At 40.6% G+C, this 20311-nt stretch overlaps 1 protein-coding gene across 2 annotated transcripts in view; it reads left to right on the forward strand.

Annotated features, from left to right (window-relative positions):
- Positions 1–20311, forward strand: part of ZZEF1 (zinc finger ZZ-type and EF-hand domain containing 1) — a 149848-nt gene that overhangs the window by 30308 nt on the left and 99229 nt on the right. For both annotated transcript variants that reach the window (XM_053570331.1, XM_053570332.1), the window contains exons 3-10: positions 2331–2525; positions 4798–4969; positions 7196–7395; positions 9802–10012; positions 13714–13830; positions 14637–14815; positions 16119–16217; positions 19748–19839. In XM_053570331.1, the coding sequence (XP_053426306.1) occupies positions 2331–2525; positions 4798–4969; positions 7196–7395; positions 9802–10012; positions 13714–13830; positions 14637–14815; positions 16119–16217; positions 19748–19839 (1265 nt within the window). The remainder of the gene's footprint in view (positions 1–2330; positions 2526–4797; positions 4970–7195; positions 7396–9801; positions 10013–13713; positions 13831–14636; positions 14816–16118; positions 16218–19747; positions 19840–20311) is intronic.

Below are 20311 nucleotides of genomic sequence, written 5' to 3' on the forward strand. Positions count from 1 at the left end.
AAAGAATCACTTGAGCCCAAGAGTTTGAGATGGCTATAAGCTGTGATGCCACAGCACTCTACTGAGGGTGAGAAAGGGAGACTTTTGTCTCAAAAATAAATAAAATATATCCTAACTTATTGATTATAATCACTTTGTTTTGCTATCAAATATTGTACATTTTAACTTTATTTTTGTACCTATTCACCATCTCCTCTTTGTCCCTTCCTCCACTCTACCTTCCCAGCTTCTGGTAACTGTCATTCTACTCTGTCTTCATGAGATTAGTTTTTATTCTTTTTTTCCTTTTTTTTAGGCAAAAAGTCTCTCCCTATTGCCCAGGCTAGAGTGCTATGATGTCTACCTGGCTATTGCACAGCAACCTCAAACTCCTGGGTTCAAGCAATTCTTCTCCCTCAGACTCCTAAGTAGCTGAGCCTATAAGCTTCTGCTGTAATGCCCAGTTAGAGATCAATTGTCTTTAATATTTAGCTCCCATATATGAGTGAGAACATGTAAAATTTGTCTTTTTGTGCTTGGCTCATTTCACTTAACATGATGTTCTTCAATTCTGTCCATGTTGTTGCAAATGGTAGGACTTCATTCTTTTTGTGGCTATATAATATTCCATTGTCTCTGTGTGTGTGTGTGTGTGTGTGTATCACAATTTATTTATCTATTGAGGGATACTTAGGCTGATTCCATGTCTTGGCTATTGTGAATATTGTTGGAATTAACGTGGGAAGGCAGATACCTTTCTAATATACTGAATTCCCATACTTTGGTTATATACCCAGCAGTGGGATTGCTGGGTCATATGGTAGTTCTGTCCTTAGTTTTTTCAGAACCTCCATACTGTTTTTCACAGTGGTTGCACTAGTATACATTCCCAATAACAGTGTACAAGAGTTCCTTTTTCTTTATTTACATCCTTGCCAGCATTCATTATTGTCATCCTGGTGGGTAGAGTGCCGTGGTGTCATAGCTTATAGCAACCTCAATCTCCTGGGCTCAAGCAGCTGGGACTATAGGCACCTACCACAAACCCTGCTTTTTTCTATTTTGTTTTTTTCTGTTTTTATGGAGATGGGGTCTTGCTCTTGCTCAGGCTGTTCTAAAACTCCCAAGCTCAATTGATGAATCCACCTCGGCCTCTCAAAGTGCTAGGATTGTAGGCATGAGCCACCACACCCGTCTCATTATTGCCTTTTTTTTTTTTATTTTGGCCGGGGCTAGGTTTGAACCTGCCACCTCCAGCATATGGGACCGGCGCCCTACTCCTTGAGCCACAGGCACCGCCCTCATTATTGCCTTTTTGATAAAAGCCATCTTAACTGGTGTAAGATGATATTTCATTGTAGTTTTGATTTCCATTTCTCTAGCCACTAATGATGTTGACCATTTGTATGTCTTCTGAGAAATTTCTATTAAGATCTTTGCCCATTTGTAATTGGATTATTTGATTTTTCTTATTGAATTGTTGGAGCTCCTTATGTATTTTAGTTATTAATCCCTCATCAGATAGGTGATTTTCAAATATTTTCTCCTATTCTGTGGGTTGTCTCTTCATTTTGTTGATTATTTCCTTTGCTGTGCAAAAGCTTTTTAGCTTGATTTGATCCCATTTGTCCAATTTTGCTTTGGTTATCTTGCTTTTGGGGTATTACTCAAGAAGTCCTTGCTCAGACCAACATTCTAAAGCATTTCCTCCCATGTTTCATAGTTTCAGATCTTAGATTTAAGTCTTTAGCCAATTTTGATTTGATTTTTGTATATGCTTATTAGTTTCTGAAGTTTGGATTGAGACAAATAATCACTCTTCTAAATCTTCTAAAATTCTGTTCAACTGAAGTGAAATGAATTATTTTTATTTTGTTTGGAGACAGAGTCTCACTTTGTCACCCTCAGTAGAGTGCCATAGCACAACAACAACTCACAACAACCTCAAACTCTTGGGCTCAAGTAATCCTTTTTGCCTCACCCCCCCCCCAAGTGGCTGGGACTATAGGTGCTCGCCACAATGCCTGGCTATTTTTTAGACATGGGATCTTGTTCTTGCCCAGGCTGGTCTCAAACCTGTGAGCTCAGGCAATCCACCCACCTCAGCCTCCCAAGTCCTGGGAATACAGGTGTGAGCCACTGAGCCCCGGGAAATTAATCCTTAGACTGAGATTGCTGTTGGTTCATTTCTGTAAAGCTTACTTAGATTTTTAAATGAGTAAAGCTGAAAATATCAATGAAGATTGTTAATTGTTGCTCTTAATTCAGCCAATTTGATAGGCCACCAGGCAGAGGATGTTGTAACTCTTGTGGCTTTCCCAAAACACCAACAATGGATTATATCTATTTAGGTTTCATAGACATATTTTCAGAGTCAAAAGAGGGGCTCGGTGTTCACTCATCAATGATACTGCGCTTCCTGCATCGAAATCGGATCTCCAGCATGGTGATACCCTACCCGATGTTGGAGCACTGCAACAACATGTGTTCCATGAGGTCTTCTGTTCTGAAGGAGTCTCTGGATCAACTAGTACAAAAAGAAAAGGGTATGTGTATGAGATGTTCTCCTGAAAATGCCCTATCATCATTTCTTATTAATGTCGTGCATATGAACAGAATGAGCCAATCCTTTTCCCTGTGTTTATTTCTGAAAATATAACAGTAACCTATGTGTAGCATGAGATGTGATCTTTCTCTCCCTTTCTTTCCCCCTTGCTTTCACAACTCGTTTCTCATTATTCACTTTTCTGCTCAGGTGTGTCTTCAGGGATGCCTTTCTTCTTCCTCTAATTAACACCTCTGCCATTCCCCACCTTCTGGTCACTATCCCCTTTTCAAGTTTAATGGTCTAAGTGGTACTTACTGTTATCTGAAGTTGCAGCATTATTTATTGACTTGAATTTTGTAAGCCTTATTTGCTTCCTTATTCTTAGCACCTGGAACTCTGCCTGTCACATAGTAGGCACTCAATGAGTGTTTATTGTAAATGAGGGAAGCCACTGCAGACTCACTTGTTGATGGCATCAGCAGTTAATGATGTGCATAGACAGGTCTGTGAAACATAATTGGGTCCAGAAATTCCCAAGTATATACGGGAATATAACAGAGATAAAGTAAGTGTTACAAATCAGTATAGAAAAGTGAATTATCAACAAGCAGGGTCAGGGCAACTGGTTAGCCATTTGAAGAATTAGAAAACACCTTAAATTCTTTTTTTTTTTGTTTTTTTTTTTTAGACAGAGTCTCACTATGTCATCCTCGGTAGAGTGCCATGGCATCACAGCTCACAGCAACCTCAAACTCTTGGGCTTAAACAATTCTCTTGCCTCAGCCTCCCAAGTAGCTGGGACTACAGGCACCTACCACAATGCCTGGCTATTTTTTGTTGTTGTTGTCATTGTTTAGCAGGCCTGGGCTGGGTTCGAACCCACCAGCCCCAGTGCATGTGGCTGGCACCCTAACTACTGAGCTGTGGGTGCTGAGCCAAAAAAAACTTAAATTCTTAATACATTCCATTCACTGACACAAATTTCAGGTGTATCAAACTATTCAACTGAAGAGATAATCCTAAGAATACCAGAAGAATATAGTTCCACTTTGTAAAATATGGAATAGCCTTTCTAAGTAAGGCATGAAATCCAGAATCTAACAAAAGGACACCTTTATAGACTATGTGAAAATGTTCTTCACAGCAAAAAATATAAGCAGTGTCAAAAGACAAATGACATTCTAGGGAACAAAAGTACATTTTATAACATATGACTTGGTTGACTGACTATATTTTTTATTATTTTTTTATTTTTGGAGACAGTCTCACTCTCTCACCCTCGGTAGAGTGCTATGGCATCACAGCAACCTCCAGCTCTTGGGCTTAGGTGATTCTCTTGCCTCAGCCTCCCGAGTAGTTGAGACTATAGGCACCTGCCACCACCACGCCTGGCTATTTTCTTGTTGCAATTTGGCCAGGGCCGGGTTTGAACCTGCCACCCTTGGTACTATGGAGCTGGCACCCTGCTCTCTGAGCCACAGGCACCACCCTTGACTATATTTTTTAATAACTCTGTTCTTGAGCAGTAACTTAACTCTCTGTTCCTTAGTTTCCTCTTTTCTAACATGAGGAAAAGTATCTGGCTCGGGTGGCACCTGTCGCTCAGTGGGTAGGGTGCCGGCCCCATATACTGAAGGTAATGGGTTCGAACCCGTCCCTGGCCAAACTGCAACAACAACAACAATAAAATAGCCAGGCGTTGTGGCAGGTTCCTATAATCCCAGCTACTCGGGAGGTTCAGCCCAAGAGCTGGAGGTTGCTTTGAGTTGCAATGGCACGGCACTGTATGGAGGGCAACAAAATGAGACTCTGTCTCTAAAAAGAAAAAAGAAAAGTATCTGGCTCACAGTAAACACTCAAGTAAATATTAGCTATTATATGTATTTGTATATATATATTAGGTAATGTATATAAATTTGTGAATTGATAAGACTAGTGACCAGAAGAAAATGAAAGAAGGTAGGACCAGACCATAACTCAGAGACACAAGTGGTTTAAAAAGCTTCACTCATAATTAAAGAAATGTAAAATTACAAAACATTATTTTCTTTTCTTGGCCCAGTTTTGCAAATATATCAGTGATTGAAATATTGCATTATAATGAGATGCTGGGGCAATCCTTGGCCAGTGGGTTTTGGGGAAGATTTTAAGGAATATTACCTACAGCCGAAGTATTAGGATGTTTCTGTTAGACATTTTAAATGACTCTTTTTTTTTTTCTCCCATTTGCAAGAGAGATGTCATATGATAAACTCTGGTTTCCCCTACAGAAAGCCCTGGAGATCTAACTAGAAGCCCAGAGATGGATAAACTCAAGTCAGTAGCAAAGTGCTATGCTTACATAGAAACATCCTCCAACTCTGCAGACATCGACAAGATGACAAATGGGGAAACGTCGTCCTACTGGCAGTCAGATGGCAGTGCCCGCTCACACTGGATTCGGTGGGTGCTAAAATGCTTTTTTTGTTTCTTAAAATTTTTGAATGTTTTCTACTTAACTGACTACTTTTTCTCTTTTTGTAAGTAGTCATTTGTGAAAATGCTTTAAGAATAAAGTGAAAGGAATTGGCTCGGCATCCATAGCATAGTAGTTACAGCACCAGCCACATACACTGAGGGTGGTGGGTTTGAACCTGGCTTGGGCCAGCTAAACGAACAATGACAACTGCAACAAAAAATAGCCGGGCGTTGTGGCGGGCGCCTATAGTCCCAGCTACTTGGCAGGCTGAGGAACAGAATCTCTTAAGTTCCAGAGTTTGAAGTTGTAGGCTCAGCGCCTGTGGCTCAAGCTGCTAAGGCGCCAGCCATATACACCTGAGCTGGCGGGTTTGAATCCAATCCAGGCCCACCAACAACAATGACGGCCACAACCAAAAAATAGCCGGGCATTGTAGCAGGCGCCTGTAGTCCCAGCTACTTGGGAGGTGGAGGCAGGAGAATCGCTTGAGCCCAAGAATTAGAGGTTGCTGTGAGCTGTGATGCCAAGCACTCTACCGAGGGGCAACATAGTAAAACTGTCTCAAAAAAAAAAAAAGAATCAAGCAAAAGGAATCAAAGTAAAATCTTACAACCTGGTTCATGTATGCATAAACGTAATTTCTTTTGTTTTAAAGGAGGAAATAACATAGTACTGTACTAATCTAGTACTGATTTGATAGCTGCTTTAGAACTGATTTTAGATCCTTTTCTATAGTTTCTTAAGAGAAATTCGTATCGCAAGGAACAAGTACTTTTTTTATGTAATGTATGATTGTATTATGTTTGTCTTTTGTCTTTTTCCTTTTTTCTTTTGAAATTTTTTAATTTTTTGCCACTTTTTCTGGGATCTGGCAGAAAAAGATTCTTTCTGTTCATTTTTAAAATCCATTGTATGGGGCGGCGCCTGTGGCTCAAGGAGTAGGGCGCCGGTCCCATATGCCAGAGGTGGCGGGTTCAAACCCAGCCCTGGCCAAAAAAAAAACCACAAAAAAAAAAAAAATCCATTGTATGGGCCAGTAGCTCACGCCTGTAATCCCAGCACTCTGGGAGGCCGAGGTGAGTGGATTGCCTGAGCTTATAGGTTGGAGACCAGCCTGAGCAGAGTGAGACCTTGTCTCGAAAAATAGCCTGGTGTTGTGGCGAGTCCCAGCTACTTGGGAGGCTAAGGTCAAAGAATCCCTTGAGCCCAAGAGTTTGAGGTTGCTATGAGCTGTGATGCCACGGCACTCTGCTAGGACAACAAAGTGAGACTGTCTCCACAAGAAAAAAAAAAGAAAAGAAAAATAGCCACTGTATGGATTAATCAGTTTGGGTTGGTCAGTTTAGGAGAGAAAGGGATAGTCAGGAATCCTGGAGTGGAATTGATAACAGTAAACTGTGGTATTTCTAAATGTTCTAAAGCAGCTATCAAAATTTTCACCCGTTCCTTCAGAAAATGGACTAATTCCAGTTGGTGGAAATAGAAATAGAGTAGAACTTCGTAACTTGACTGACTACCCAAGGGACTGTAACAAATTGTTCAACATAAGGAACTAGGTGGTCAACATAAGGAACTAGGCCTACAGTACTGATAAGTACATGTGGTGCATGTCCACCCTATGAAAATTAGGTCAACTTAAGGCGGTGGTCAGCTATGGAGGTTCCACTATAATGGTCTCATTTTCTCTTAGAGGGCACATTTGGCTTTTATCCACATAATTTATAGATGAGGGAATATACAGGCAGTCCTTGGGTTACAAATGAGGTAAGTTCTGTAAGTTTGTTCGTAAGTTGAATTTGTATGTAAGTCGGAACAGGTACAGTTACCCATTAATTGTAATAGCTTGCATTGGTAAATGCAAGTTGTACATCACTCAGATGTTTGTAACTCAAGAGACTGACTATACTCAGTTCTTTGCATGAAGTTTAGAATTTGCTTTTTGCTAGTTAAACGAATTTTGTTAGAACACTCATATACTTCTGCCTATACCAATGGCTTAAAAAAAAAAAGAAGAATCTTGAACTGAAAGCTTTTTTAGTGACATGAGGACTTTGGAATTCATAGCCAGCGTTTCAAGTTAGTAGTTGTTAGGAAAATTAGTATTTGGGTACATAAAACATAAGATCTTTGACATGAGACCTGTTTGTTCTTAACCCTGTGAACCCAGTCTGTTCTTGACACATTCATAGTTTCTATTCTCTGTTTTCCAGTTTAAAAATGAAGCCAGATGTTGTTCTCCGACACCTATCCATTGCAGTGGCTGCCACTGACCAGAGCTACATGCCACAGCAGGTGACAGTAGCTGTGGGGAGGAATGCCAGCGATCTTCAGGAGGTCCGAGATGTACACATCCCAAGCAACGTCACTGGCTATGTGACACTGCTGGAAAATGCCAGCATCAGTCAGCTCTGTGAGTCAAACAGAACCAAGGGGGTGGGGAAGGGAAGTGAAGAAGTATTTTTTAGCAAGAGAACCTCTAAAGTGGAGAAGCTGTTAGTTTTCTCTTGAGATTTGATTTGTTTCTTAGGGTAAACACAAAAGTGGTCATTATTTGGAAAAATACATAAAAAGAGGCAAGAAAGCCTCTTTTTAGTTAAAAATATTTTTTTCCTGTTTTTTCATTAGTAAATCAGAGAAATATAGATAAAGACATTCCAAATCCCACTACTCTACTCGGGAGGCTGAGGCAAGAGAATCAATCACCTAAGCCCAGGAGTTGGAGGTTGCTGTGAGCTGTGATGCTACAGCACTCTACTGAGGGTGACAAAGTGAGACTCTGTCTCTAAAAATTCAAACATCCCTTTCGGCCGGAGACACCATCTTCTAGTAATTCACCAAAATGACAAACACAAAGGGAAAGAGGAGAGGCACCCGATACATGTTCTCTAGGCCTTTTAGAAAACATGGAGTTGTTCCTTTGGCCACATATATGTGAATATACAAGAAAGGTGATATTGTAGACATCAAGGGAATGGTCTGTTCAAAAAGGCATGCCACACAAATGTTATCATGTCAAAATTGGAAGAGTCTACAGTGTTACCCAGCATGATGTTGGCATTGTTGTAAACGAACAAGTTAAGGGCAAGATCCTCGCGAAGAGGATTAATGTTCGTATTGAGCATATTAAGCACTCTAAGAGCCAAGATAGCTTCCTGAAACGTGTGAAGGAAAATGATCAGAAAAAGAAGGAAGCCAAAAAGAAAGGTACCTGGGTTCAACTGAAGCGCCAGCCTGCGCCACCCAGAGAAGCCCACTGTGTGAGAACTAACGGAAAGGAGCCTGAGCTCCTGGAACCCATTCCCTATGAATTCATGGCATAATAAGCATCTAACATAGCACACAGGAGTACCAGTGGACCCATGTTTTTAGGTGCAAGAACCTATTTATTCCCCACGAGCTCATGGCATAATAGGTGTACAGCATAGCCCACAGGATAACCAATAGTCCCCATGTAACAGTGATACAAGGTGCTGGAACCTATTTCCTATGAATTTAAAAGTCAATCAACACTTTGTCACATTCAATGGCAAGGTGCCTCCCTGAGCTACTGGAACCTCTTCCCTATGAATTCATGGCATGGTAGATACAATAATAGCGTAAAAATGTTTCTTGTTCATTCACTACAACTGTGATTCCCCCCCCCCCCCAAAGAAGTATTAAAGCAAATTTTAATGTGTCCTAAAAAACAAAACAAAACAAAAAACAAAATCCCACTACTTGGGGATTTTCACTGTGACTGTGTTGGTGTAGATCCTTCCAGACTTTTTCTTGGTTTGTGTATTTGTGTGTGTGTGGTTTACTTTACATACATACATATATATATTTTTCTACAAAATAAAGAGTTGTGTGTATATATATTTACATATATCTAAACATATCTTTTTTCAAAAATGGTGGTATTCTATGCATGTTCTTTTATGATTTTTTTTAGTGTGTTTTCATATCATGCTATCATGCACACTTTTGTTTAGTGTTGTAAGAATATGCCTTAATTTTAAAACGCCCTTTTATTTTTTGGACATTTAGGTTGTTTCCAGTTTTATACTATTATAACCTTACTTCACACATAGAATTTCGGAAATAATCTCAATTCTGTGATTTCTTTCCAGGCTTATTTCATTCAGGGAGCCAAATTCTTCATGTTTTGTCTTATTTCTTCTAACACTTTCCTGGGCCAAAAAAAGTGTTCTTACTTTGCTCAAAGGAACTGAGGCCAAGGGAGTAGAGTCTTTGAGTCTCACTCCTAGGCAAAGAAGTAGTGAAGCTTGTGGAGTAGAAGCTTCCTGTTCCATCGTGTGCTGGTCTTTTCTCTAAATTAATGTTTTTTTAACTTCTTGCCTCCTCCTTTCTGACCCAAATAAGAAATTATGACGTTTTTTAAAGTCGTCTATTTGCACTTGATTATTAAAAGGAAATTCTTACAACTGCTTGTGTGCCAGCTACTGTCTGTAACTGAATCCAATTTCAGAACTCTAGAGAGAATTATAGAAATAGTCTTACAGTGTAGTCAGGATTGGTAAAATGCTCTTTAACTTTCAAGACTCATTAAGTTCCTAAAATGTTTTATGTAACATATACTTAAGCTACCCTTAATTTTCCACTTTATTCTTATGATTTCCTAGATTTGTCCATGTTTTTTGACAAGTTTATTATATACTAGTTCCACTGCACACATAATTGATTTCTGTCAGTTTTTTTTGTCTTTAGAATTTTCTTTTCTAAATGTTAATTACTATTTTGCTTTCAGTTGGGAGCCTAGCATTTGCTGAACTAAAGAATTTAATTCAATACTGAATTTGTCGTTTATGCTTGACAGATGTCCAGATTAACATAAAGCGTTGTCTTAGTGATGGATGTGACACTAGAATTCATGGTCTGAGGGCTGTTGGCTTTCAGAAAGTTAAGAAGACTGGGGTCTCAGTCTCAGATGCTTCTGCAATATGGTACTGGTCTCTGCTGACATCTCTTGTGACGGCTTCTATAGAGACAAATCCTGCCTTTGTCCAGACAGTGCTGCACAATACTCAGTAAGTCACTCTCTTTATTTTCCAGCCCCATCAAGAAGTACTCATTCTTCTCTGATCCTTTAGGGAGTGTCACTGAGCAGCCGTCAATCATTGGTCATCATGGCTGCCCTAGGGTTTCACTCCACACTACTTCTCTCTTTGGTTGATGTTCCGACCTCACAGACTTTGAAGAAGTACCCATTCCATCTTCCTGCTCTTCCTCACACAGTTCCTCACACAGCTGAAGTTCTTCTTCAGCTCACTAAGTGGACCAGTCTTGTGAGACAGTCACTGATGCTGTGCGCCAGTTTTTTATCCATTGGGGAAAAATTGTTCATGTTCATGGAGGACTTTATCTTGGATAAATCACTTTCAGAGAAGATGTTTGTTGTTTTACCTGCTAACACTGAAATGTCCTTTTGTAGACATTTTATAGATGAAGCTATTGTCATCTTCCCTGGGCTCACATGACAAGTTATCATCTAAGTCTTTGGATTCCCAAGTTGAGGCTCTTGCCACTAATAAGTAAAATCTTTTAAAGGGGCCATGTGCAGTGGCTCATGCTTGTAATCCTAGCACTCTGGGAGGCCAAGATCAGTGGATTTCTTGATCTCAGGAGTTCAAGACCAGCCTGAGCAAGAGTGAGACCCTGTTTCTACTAAAAATAGAAAAACTTGCTGGGAGTTGTGATGGGCATCTGTAGTCCCAGCTACTCAGGAGGCTGAGGCAAAAGGATTGTGTGAGCCTAAGAGTTTGAGGTTGCTGTGATCACTGATGCCATGGCACTCTATTCAGGGTTACAGCGTGAGACTTAAAAAACAAACAAACAAAAAAAAACACAACTGAAAAAGGATACTAAGCCGATTTATTTTGAAATGTAGAGCAACTTTTAAAATTTTCTCTTAAAAAACGGGGCAAAAAGACCAAGTAGTAATGTATGAGACAAAAGCAACCAGCTTTAATGGCTTTGAAATATGCCAGTATTCCACTAACTGATAATAGTGCAGTTTCACTAACTGATAATAGGCACTGTGAGTGTTAGGCTATCAAAATATCAGCCAAAGAGATTGCTAATATTTTTTTCTCTAGACATTTTTTGAGATATGTTAGCACTATTAAGTAAAATTGTTTAGCAAAAACACTGTTGCGGTGTTAGATCTAAAGGGCAATAGTTGGCCATGCCCCTTCCTTCCTATTTTAAAGTGTCTTTTTATTAAAACATTTCGAACATTGTAAGTGTACTACAAAGCATTTTTATTCTTTACTCAGTCATTTGGGAGTAACTTTCCAACCTGGTGCCCCATCAACCCTGCCTTAGTGCATATTTCCTACAGATAAGAACATTCTCTGACAACCATGAAAGTTAAGACGTTAACATTGTTGTATGTTGCTGCCATCTAATCCTTAAGACCCTCTTTGAGTTTTGCAAGTTGTCCCATCGTGTCCTTTACAACAAAAGGATCCAGTGAAATATTTTGCATTTCATTGTCATATCTCTTAGTTTACTTCAGACTGGAATGATTCCCTGTCTTCCTTGACTTTCATGACCTTGGTATTTTTGAAAAGTATAGGTCATTTATTGTGCAAATGTTTGGGGATTCTGACTTGTTTGCTATTTCATCATGAACAGGTTTAGGTTTTAAATCTTTATCAGGCTGGGCAGCGCCTGTGACTCAAGGAGTAGGGTGCCGGTCCCATATGCTGGAGGTGGCGGGTTCAAACCCAGCCCCAGCCAAAAATCACACACACACACAAAAAAAAAATAAATAAATCTTTATCAGGAATATCAAAGAAGCGATGCCGTATTCTCATTGCATTTCACTGGGTACCACTCAACTTCAGATTGTCCTGTTTCTAGTGTTAATCATGTTAACATTGATCACTTGATGAAAGTGGTATCTGGCAGACTAAAAATAATTATTTTTCCCTTTGTAATTAATAAGTATTTTGGCCTCGCCACGCCTGTAATCACCGTACTTGGGAGGCCGAGGCAGGTAGATTGACTGAGCTCACAGGTTCGAGACCAGCCTGAGCCAGAGAAAGACCTCATCTCTAAAAATAGCCAGGAGTTGTGGCAGATGCCTGTAGTCCCAGCTACTCGGGAAGCTGAGGCAAGAGAATCACTTAAGCCCAGGAGTTTGAAGTTGCTGTGAGCTAAGATGCCATAGCACTCTACCAAGGGTGGTAAAGTGAGACTCTGTCTCAAAAAAATAAAAGATAAAAATGAAAGCTGTGAGTTTACACTGATATGTCCAATTCTAATCCAGCAGTACAGAGTTTTCTCCTTTCTGTATCACTTCTATGATAGTAAGAAACCTGGTTGCCATCATCCTTAACATATGTACCTACTCAATCCCTTTTGAAACTAGTCTCCCACTCCCCATGCTCTTACACAGACACCCTTACCATCCCACCCGTATTTCAACATCTTTTGCTAGGCTGCTGCTGTGGCCACCCTTGACACAGGTGCCCTTCTCACCCTCCTTGAATTCATATACCCCGTGCCAGGCCAACTTCTTACTCTATGTAGGGCCTGCATTCCATGCTAGACTTTCCCTTTGAACAGATACCTTTCTTACCTTGCTCAAGCAAGGGTACTGCACTATAGGCCACTGTGCCCTTACCTCCCAGAGACACATGAATGCCTACCTTGCAGAGCCCCACCATATGGACTAGATTTTCAGGAAGAGGAAGAGTTTTCTATCTTATATTTTTCTGGAAATGTGCCATGTTGTTAAAAATGGATGTATTTTAAAGTTTATATTCCTACTCAGTTGTACTAATTCATCTAGTAATGATAGTTTCATGTACTCCTGACTTTTTAAAATCAGTGATCTAAAACTGTTGAAAATAGACGTAGTGCAGTGGCTCATGCCTATAATCCTAGTACTCTGGGAGACATAGGCAAGTAGATTGCTTGAGCTCACAAGTTCAAGACCAGTCTGAGCAAGAGTGAGACCCCATTTCTACTAAAAATAGAAAAACTAGCTGGCAGTTGTGGCAGGCATCTGTAGTCCCAACTGCTTGGAAGGCTGAGGCAAGAGGATTGCTCAAGCCCAAGAATTTGAGGTTGCCATGAGCTATGATGCCAGGGCATTCTACCCAGGGCCAGAGAACGAGACTCTGACTCAAAAGCAGAAAAATAAATAAATAAATCTATTGAAAACAGACCAGAATTGTTGAAGGATATGAAAAATAAAACTATTGAAAAGGAAAAGATTTATTAGCAAAAAGATCATGAGGAAAAATAGATAAGAAAATTAATATTTTGGATTGACTGGTCATCGTGACTCACACTTACAATCCCAGCACTTGGGGAGGTCAAGGATGGAGGATAACTTGAGGCCAGGAGTTTGAGGCCAGCCTGGGCAACATAACAAAACTTCATATCTATGAGAAATTTTAAAATTAGCCTCCCATGTAGCAAGGACTATAGGCATATGCTACCATATATCCAGATGAGGTGGGAGGATTACTTGAGCCCAGGAGATAGAAGCTGTAATGAGTTGTGATTATACCTCTGTACACATATGAAACTCTTGTTAAGTTACTTAGGACTGTGACTCCTGGGGAAGAAGGGCTAGTTTACATTGTGTACCAGCTTCTCTGTGGGACATTATCTGTTTCTTTATAAGAGATTAGTCAAAACAAGCTTTTAACAATTTATTTTTTGTCTCATACTAGGCCTGGTTTTGTTCTGATTTTGCATTTTCCTCTCATAGGAAGGCACTACAGCATATGCCTCCGCTCTCCCTCTCACCAGGATCTACAGATTTCTCCACTTTCCTGTCTCCTAACGTGCTGGAGGAAGTGGACAGTTTCCTTATAAGGATAACCAGGTAAAACCAATGTTGATAGGTGAACTCTCTGTGGGGGATGGAGGGCATATGTGTCTGTTAAGATTTTTTTTGAAAAAATGTTTTAATCTTTTAAAGATCACCACTAGAAATGGCTGATTTTTAGCAGCTGAAAAACTCCATCATCCCGCAATATCACCTGACCTCAAGAATTGCAGGAAATGGGAGGAGTATTCCTTCAATTTAGCTAGACTAGATTTATGTATACCTGCAGCCCTCACTTAGAGCCTGCCAACCTTTATACACAGGTTTGGCAAACCTGATTATCTGTAGAATTAGGAAAAGGAGCCTGGATAGCTTGATGAAAGGGGACCACTTACTGTGGAAACACTTGCCTCCGCTTCAGTCTCTGAGCCATCTAGACAATTTAAAATGTTTCAGTATCGTGTTTAAATTAAAGGAAGAGGAGAGTGATGTGGAGTTGACCTAAAATAAATTTTTGGTGCTTCAGGGCATAAACCCTCATCTCTCTTGCCAAGCCAGCTCATTACCCAGGATTTCTTAATAGCAGAGACCTATTATAGTAGCTCAGTTATTTTTGAATTATTGGTGTTATTTAATCTTTAAAGATTTGAAGGTTTTAGAACTAAGGTTATAATTCCCTGGTCCTCTGTATTGATTTAGTTTTTTCTTTAGATTATCTTAAGGTTTTTGAAAAAGTATTTCTGATAAACTTTAGATACCATATGGTATGTTAACGTTACTTTTGGTGACTAAATACATGGAGTGTGAGCTGCTTGTATTTTCTCATGTTATGAAGAAGTAAAAGTTTTTTGCTCTGATTATAGCTGTTGTTCTACCCCGGAGGTAGAACTGACTCTTCTGGCATTTGCACTGGCAAGAGGAAGTGTTGCCAAAGTGATGAGTTCTTTGTGTACCATCACTGACCACCTGGACACACAGTACGAGGCCTCAGCCCTCATCTCATCCATGGCATCAGTCAGGCAGAACCTGCTCCTCAAATATGGTAAATGACCTGGGTGTGAAGGAAATGCCAGCAATGGAGAAATCATGAAGCCATCCTCACCATGTGACCTCCTGGCATCTTGTCTTTTTGGGTGGTTTATGGACTGGGTTGCTATAGCTACTCCATGCTTCCTGGGTGAAACATATCCTCTGAATATCAGACTTTGGGGTTGGTAGGAAGAAGGGGGATATTGGTTCATTTAGGGTAGTATGAGCCCAGGAGGGCACCTGAGTGTCCACAAGGAATGCACTCCCAAAATTTGTTGGCATAATCACGCATGTCTGGTGGCCATTTTTGGTGCAATCTAGGAGAGTGTCTTGGGTCTCATTGTGTAGGCCGAGAGAGTTGGGTTAGGACCCAGGATGGGGCTTTGTAATCCTTTTTAACACAGGAGCCAGTTAAGCTTCTCCCAGGTGACTGCATTCGGCATGTGAGGAATAGCTTGTTTGCCCCCTTGGCCTCTATGGATAAAGTTTCTGTCCATAGTGTAGGGTGTTAGATCCCTTCTGTTTCACGATAGAGACTTTCTGTGATATTTCTGCCTTGCTGTTTGTATCTTTGTTTTAATATGACTTAGTGATTTATGTTTAAAGTCAGATAATTGATGTTTCATAAGTCTAGTTTCCCCCCTAAATTTTGGAAGGGTGTGGGGCCTGGAGCAAGCATGACTGGATGAGAGTAATAGATAGTGTCTGGAGGCTGACGTGTTCTTTAGAAAAGTTTTATCATTCAAATTAGTGGTTGTTCAAGCAGGAGAAGAAAGGGTAGAACATTACCAGTAATGTTCTAGTTATGCCTATGTTGCATATATTCATTTTATTATTAAAAGGAAAAATTTTTCAGATCATTATAGCAAGAGTTTTTTCAATATTTCTTGAAACTTTGAAAATTTGTTTGGAGGTGTTTAAAGAGACAAGGCCTATAACATTATTTCTATTTTTAAATACAACCCAATAAAGTTAATTATTGGCTCCATGACAGTATCTTAGGAATCTCTTGCTCAAACATGTTAAATCTATGGTATTAATATATATTCTATAATGTGCTTTGTTCCTAAACAGTGATTGTTCTGGAGACCTCTCCGTGGAATCACTCAGGAACATAAGCTATACTCTGTTTCTTTCAGGAAAGCACAAAGGCATAGTGTCAGCTTTTGTCTAATACTACTGGTCTATTTTAGCTTTTAAGTAGAGACACTAGTCAGCAGTCTGGGTGGCACAGGCACTCCATTTCTCCTGACAGGTGTGCTGGTTTCCATTTTTCTAGTGTTAGCTTAAGGCTCACTCTTTTTTTCTTTGATCAGGTAAACCTCTCCAGTTGACTCTTCAGGCATGTGATGTCAAAGGAAAAGAAGATAAGTCAGGACCTGAAAACCTCCTTGTTGAACCATGGACAAGAGATGGTGAGCACTGGGTCTGTCCATTTCTAGTGTGCTCAGTGGACAGCATGTGAAATCACACTATGGTCTTGAAATGTTCAGGATGTGCAGTCTTCACCTGAGGTTGTGTAGCGGTTCCAGTTCAGTTTGTGTGGTTTAGTTACCTTTCCAGGTGTCAAGGACCTACAACAACTTACAAGTATTTGAGATCCTGAAGGCTCTGAAAAGCAAGGATTTCTCCTCTTAGAATATAAAAAGTTGCTCCTTTTATTTCGGTTTTTAAGTTTAGAATGTCTTCCTTTTGTGCCTTCTTCAAGAATTAAGAAACTCAGCGGATCGGTAGCATTTTACTGCTGAAAACCTACTTTAAGAAGAATGGTGTTTCCCAGTAGCCCCATGCATTTCTGATGCCAAGAGAATAATCGCTGATGTGTTCTTCAGCTTTTCTGTGGGCTCTTTTCCTCATCCAAGGGGATTTGTGATCCTCTTCCTTATCTGTCTTGTTGGCCACCTGGTTAGTGTTCTACATGTGTCCCCTTTCTAGTCATTATCTTACTTGGAATCTTGCTGATTCCCGAAGAGGGGTGAACAGCAGTTCCAGCAGTTATCTACACTAAAATGGGATGGTCTTGCTTAGGCTTTTGTTTCCCGTTGGCTTTCTGCACAGCACGCAGGCCTCATACCATCTTCATGGCTGCCTCTTATCCATTCAGTTTTCTATATCCACTCTCAGCACCAATGAAAAAAGGACACCTAGTAAAACAAGGTTGCACCTCTGCTCCTTGGTGGTCCTTGTAAGCAGTGAACCTTTGAACAAGGTGGATATCTACCTCCTTCTCTGAGCAACCCAGCCTTTGCAGAGAAGTTTTCTTCATTCCTTCCTTCTCCTGCCTCAGTAAAGGTCACAGCAGGCTACTGAGTCACCTGCCATCCAAAGTAGATAGGGTTGGGAGGAGGTGATGGCAATTCTTTGCCCTGTTTCCTCCCCCACCCAGGAAAGGGAAGAGCACTCTGCCAAGGGCCCTCTTCATTTTCCTTTCACTCTCTGAAGAACTGGATTTTTTGTCTCTAGAGAATGTAAGGCAGAATCTTCTGACACTGGAATATGGATTTTTTTTGTTTGTTTTTTTTTTGTAGAGACAGAGTTTCACTTTATGGCCCTGGGTAGAGTGCCCTGGCCTCACACAGCTCACAGCAACCTCCAACTCCTGGGCTTAAGCAATTCTCTTGCCTCAGCCTCCCAAGCAGCTGGGACTACAGGCGCCCACCACAACGCCCAGCTGTTTTTTTGTTGCAGTTCGGCTGGGGCCGGGCTTGAACCCGCCACCCTCGGTATATGGGGCCGGCGCCCCACCGACTGAGCCACAGGTGCCGCCCTGGAATATGGATTTTTAACACTGTTTCAAGTCTAAAAGGACCACAGGTTTTTCTGTAGCTATTAGGAACATTTGCCAGCTCTTGTGCCTGGTCTGATTCAAAGACTCTTAATCTTTCTGTGTCTTTTACCTGCTCAGCTCTTCTTCCTACCTTCCACCCCTCCTTTGCTAAGTGAATTTTAGAAATCCAGCTTTAGTTTGTGGATTTGTTACTTTTGTTGTGATTCTGAGAAGCACAGGGTCGATGTGAATGGGTGTATTCCTCCTGGCTAGTCCTTCCACAGCCGTCACTGTCTGTTCCTTGGGACTCAGGTGAGGTGTTGGTTTCTCTTTCTCCACTACAGAAAGTGAGCCTAATGGGGCAGATAGAAGGAGCTGTTGAACTTTGGGGTGATTTTTTTTTCCCCTTGCAGGGGTAAAAGCCCTTTTTATGGATACACCTCAAGTTCCCTAGCTGCATGTAAGCACCAGGGGACAAATGCCACTGCAGTGCCCACAGAATGCCCAGAGCACTCGAATGCAGACACTCTGGAGGGCTAACATTCCTGGTAGCCACTATCACTTGGTCTGGTGTTTTAAAAGAATACTGCATACTGCCATAGGAACTGAAGTGGTAGATTTATTAAATCCTTTAAATCTGTGATTGGGGTGGGCACAGTGGCTCATGCCTATAATCCTAGTACACTGAGGCAGGTGGATTGCTTGAACTCAGGAGTTCTAGGCCAGTTTGAGCAAGAGTAAGACCCTGACCCTATCTTTACTAAAAATAGAAAAAGTAGCTGGGCATTGTGGCAGACACCTGTAATCTGAGCTACTTGGGAGGCTGAGGCAAGAGGATTGTTTAAACCCAAGAGTTTGAGGTTGCTGTGAGCTATGACTCCATAGCACCCTACCCAGGGCATCAGAATGAGACTTTGTCTCAGAAAAAAAAAAAAAAGACCAAAAACAACAACAACAAAACCTGTCACCATGGCATCATCATAGCTCATAGCACCTTCAAACTCCTGGGGTTTAAGTGATCCTCCTGCTTCAGCTTCAAGAGTAACTTAGGACTATAGGAACCCACAACAACGCTCAACTAATTTTTCTGTTTTCTTGCTCAGGCTGATCTCGAACTCTTGGGCTTAAGTGATCCTCCTACTTTGGCCTCCCTGAGTGCTAGGATTATAGGTGTGAGCCACTGCACCCAGCCACATCAGACTTTTTATTTTCTCATAGACCAATAGGAATGCTGAAATTAATTTACAAGTAGATAAAAAGTTGGTCAGTATTCATAAGGAATAATCAGCTACATTTGTGCAGAATACAGTTCTTAGTTCTGGACAAGAATCATTTGCATTACTACCAGTATTCTATAACTTACAAAATTGTAAAATAGCTTACAGACAATGAAGGATAGAGATAATCCGGAGTATGTTAGCTAGCATAACTCAGTAGTTTGTTGTTTGTTTGTTTTTGAGACAGAGTTTCACTCCACACTCCCTTGCCTGGGTAAAGTGCAGTGGGGTTATCATAGCTCACAGCAACCTCAAACTCAAAGTAAATGGTTGAGTTTTTTATTTTGTTTTGGTTTTAGTAGAGATGGGGTCTTACTCTTGCTCGGGCTGGTCTCAAACCCCTGAGCTCAAGCAATCTGCCTGCCTTGGTGTCCCAGAGTACTAGGATTACAGGTGTGAGCCACTATACCCAGCCTCGTGTAGTCTTTATTTTGTCCATTTTAAAGTCTTTCACAATCTTTCCTGCCAGAGTATTCTACAAGCTATTTAATAACTAATCCCTTTCTCAACTTCTAAGCCTGCTTACCCTTTTCAGCCTTGTCAACCATCAGTGATGGTTTTAGGAATGGCTCAGGAAGATAATTGATTATTCTGTCTTTTGTCCCATTTAATTAAAGTCATGGTCTTTATAAATGTTTATTTCTTTATTGTTAACTCAGAGCAGGACTTCCTGGAGGGGTGCCCTGGGACAGTAGTACCTGGTCAGTGCTCTGCTTCCTTAGAGGTTTTGTTGGTGGGGTTGCATCTGTCCGAAGGGGGCCTTTTTTTCTAATTTTCATGAAGGTACCAAATGGACCAGTTGCCCCTTGCCTCAGAGGATGTGATATGTTTTTGTTAATCTTAGTTCTTAGGATTATAAGAATGAATCATTCATCCTAACTTTAATTTTTCCCTTTTTTAGGTTTTCTTACAGAGACTGGAAAAACCAGAGCAAGTACTATTTTTTCTACAGGAACTGAATCTGCCTTTCAAGTTACACAGATCAGAATTATGGTAATTCTCACGTTCCCTTCTTTAAGCAATGTTACTACCTTTAAAATATGAAAAAGATTATATTTCAGAAGTCCATGTCATTCATTGGATTTTCATTGAATATTTATGATGATTTACTCCCTTTTAGGCCTACAGTAGAGGGCAGGGACACAAAGATGGATAGTCTGTGAGCAGTATAAAAAGTTAAGGAAAATTAAGAGAAAGATAAGGAAAATTTCTTACAAAGCTGCTTACCTTTCCAAAACTTCATGTATTTGAAAAAATATTTCACTGGCTTTGTTTTATTTTTTGACACAATCTCACTCTGTTGTCCAGATAGAGTGCTATGGTGTAATAGCTCACAGCAACCTCAAACTCTTAGGCTCACACGCTCCTCTTGCCTCAGCCTCCCGAATAGCCGGGCTACAGGTGCCCACCAAAATTCCAGAATAATTTTTCTATTTTTAGTAGAAACAGGGTCTTGCTCTTGCTC

Source organism: Nycticebus coucang, chromosome 18, assembly GCF_027406575.1.
Source record: "Nycticebus coucang isolate mNycCou1 chromosome 18, mNycCou1.pri, whole genome shotgun sequence".
In the NCBI taxonomy this organism is placed as follows: Eukaryota; Metazoa; Chordata; class Mammalia; order Primates; family Lorisidae; genus Nycticebus; species Nycticebus coucang.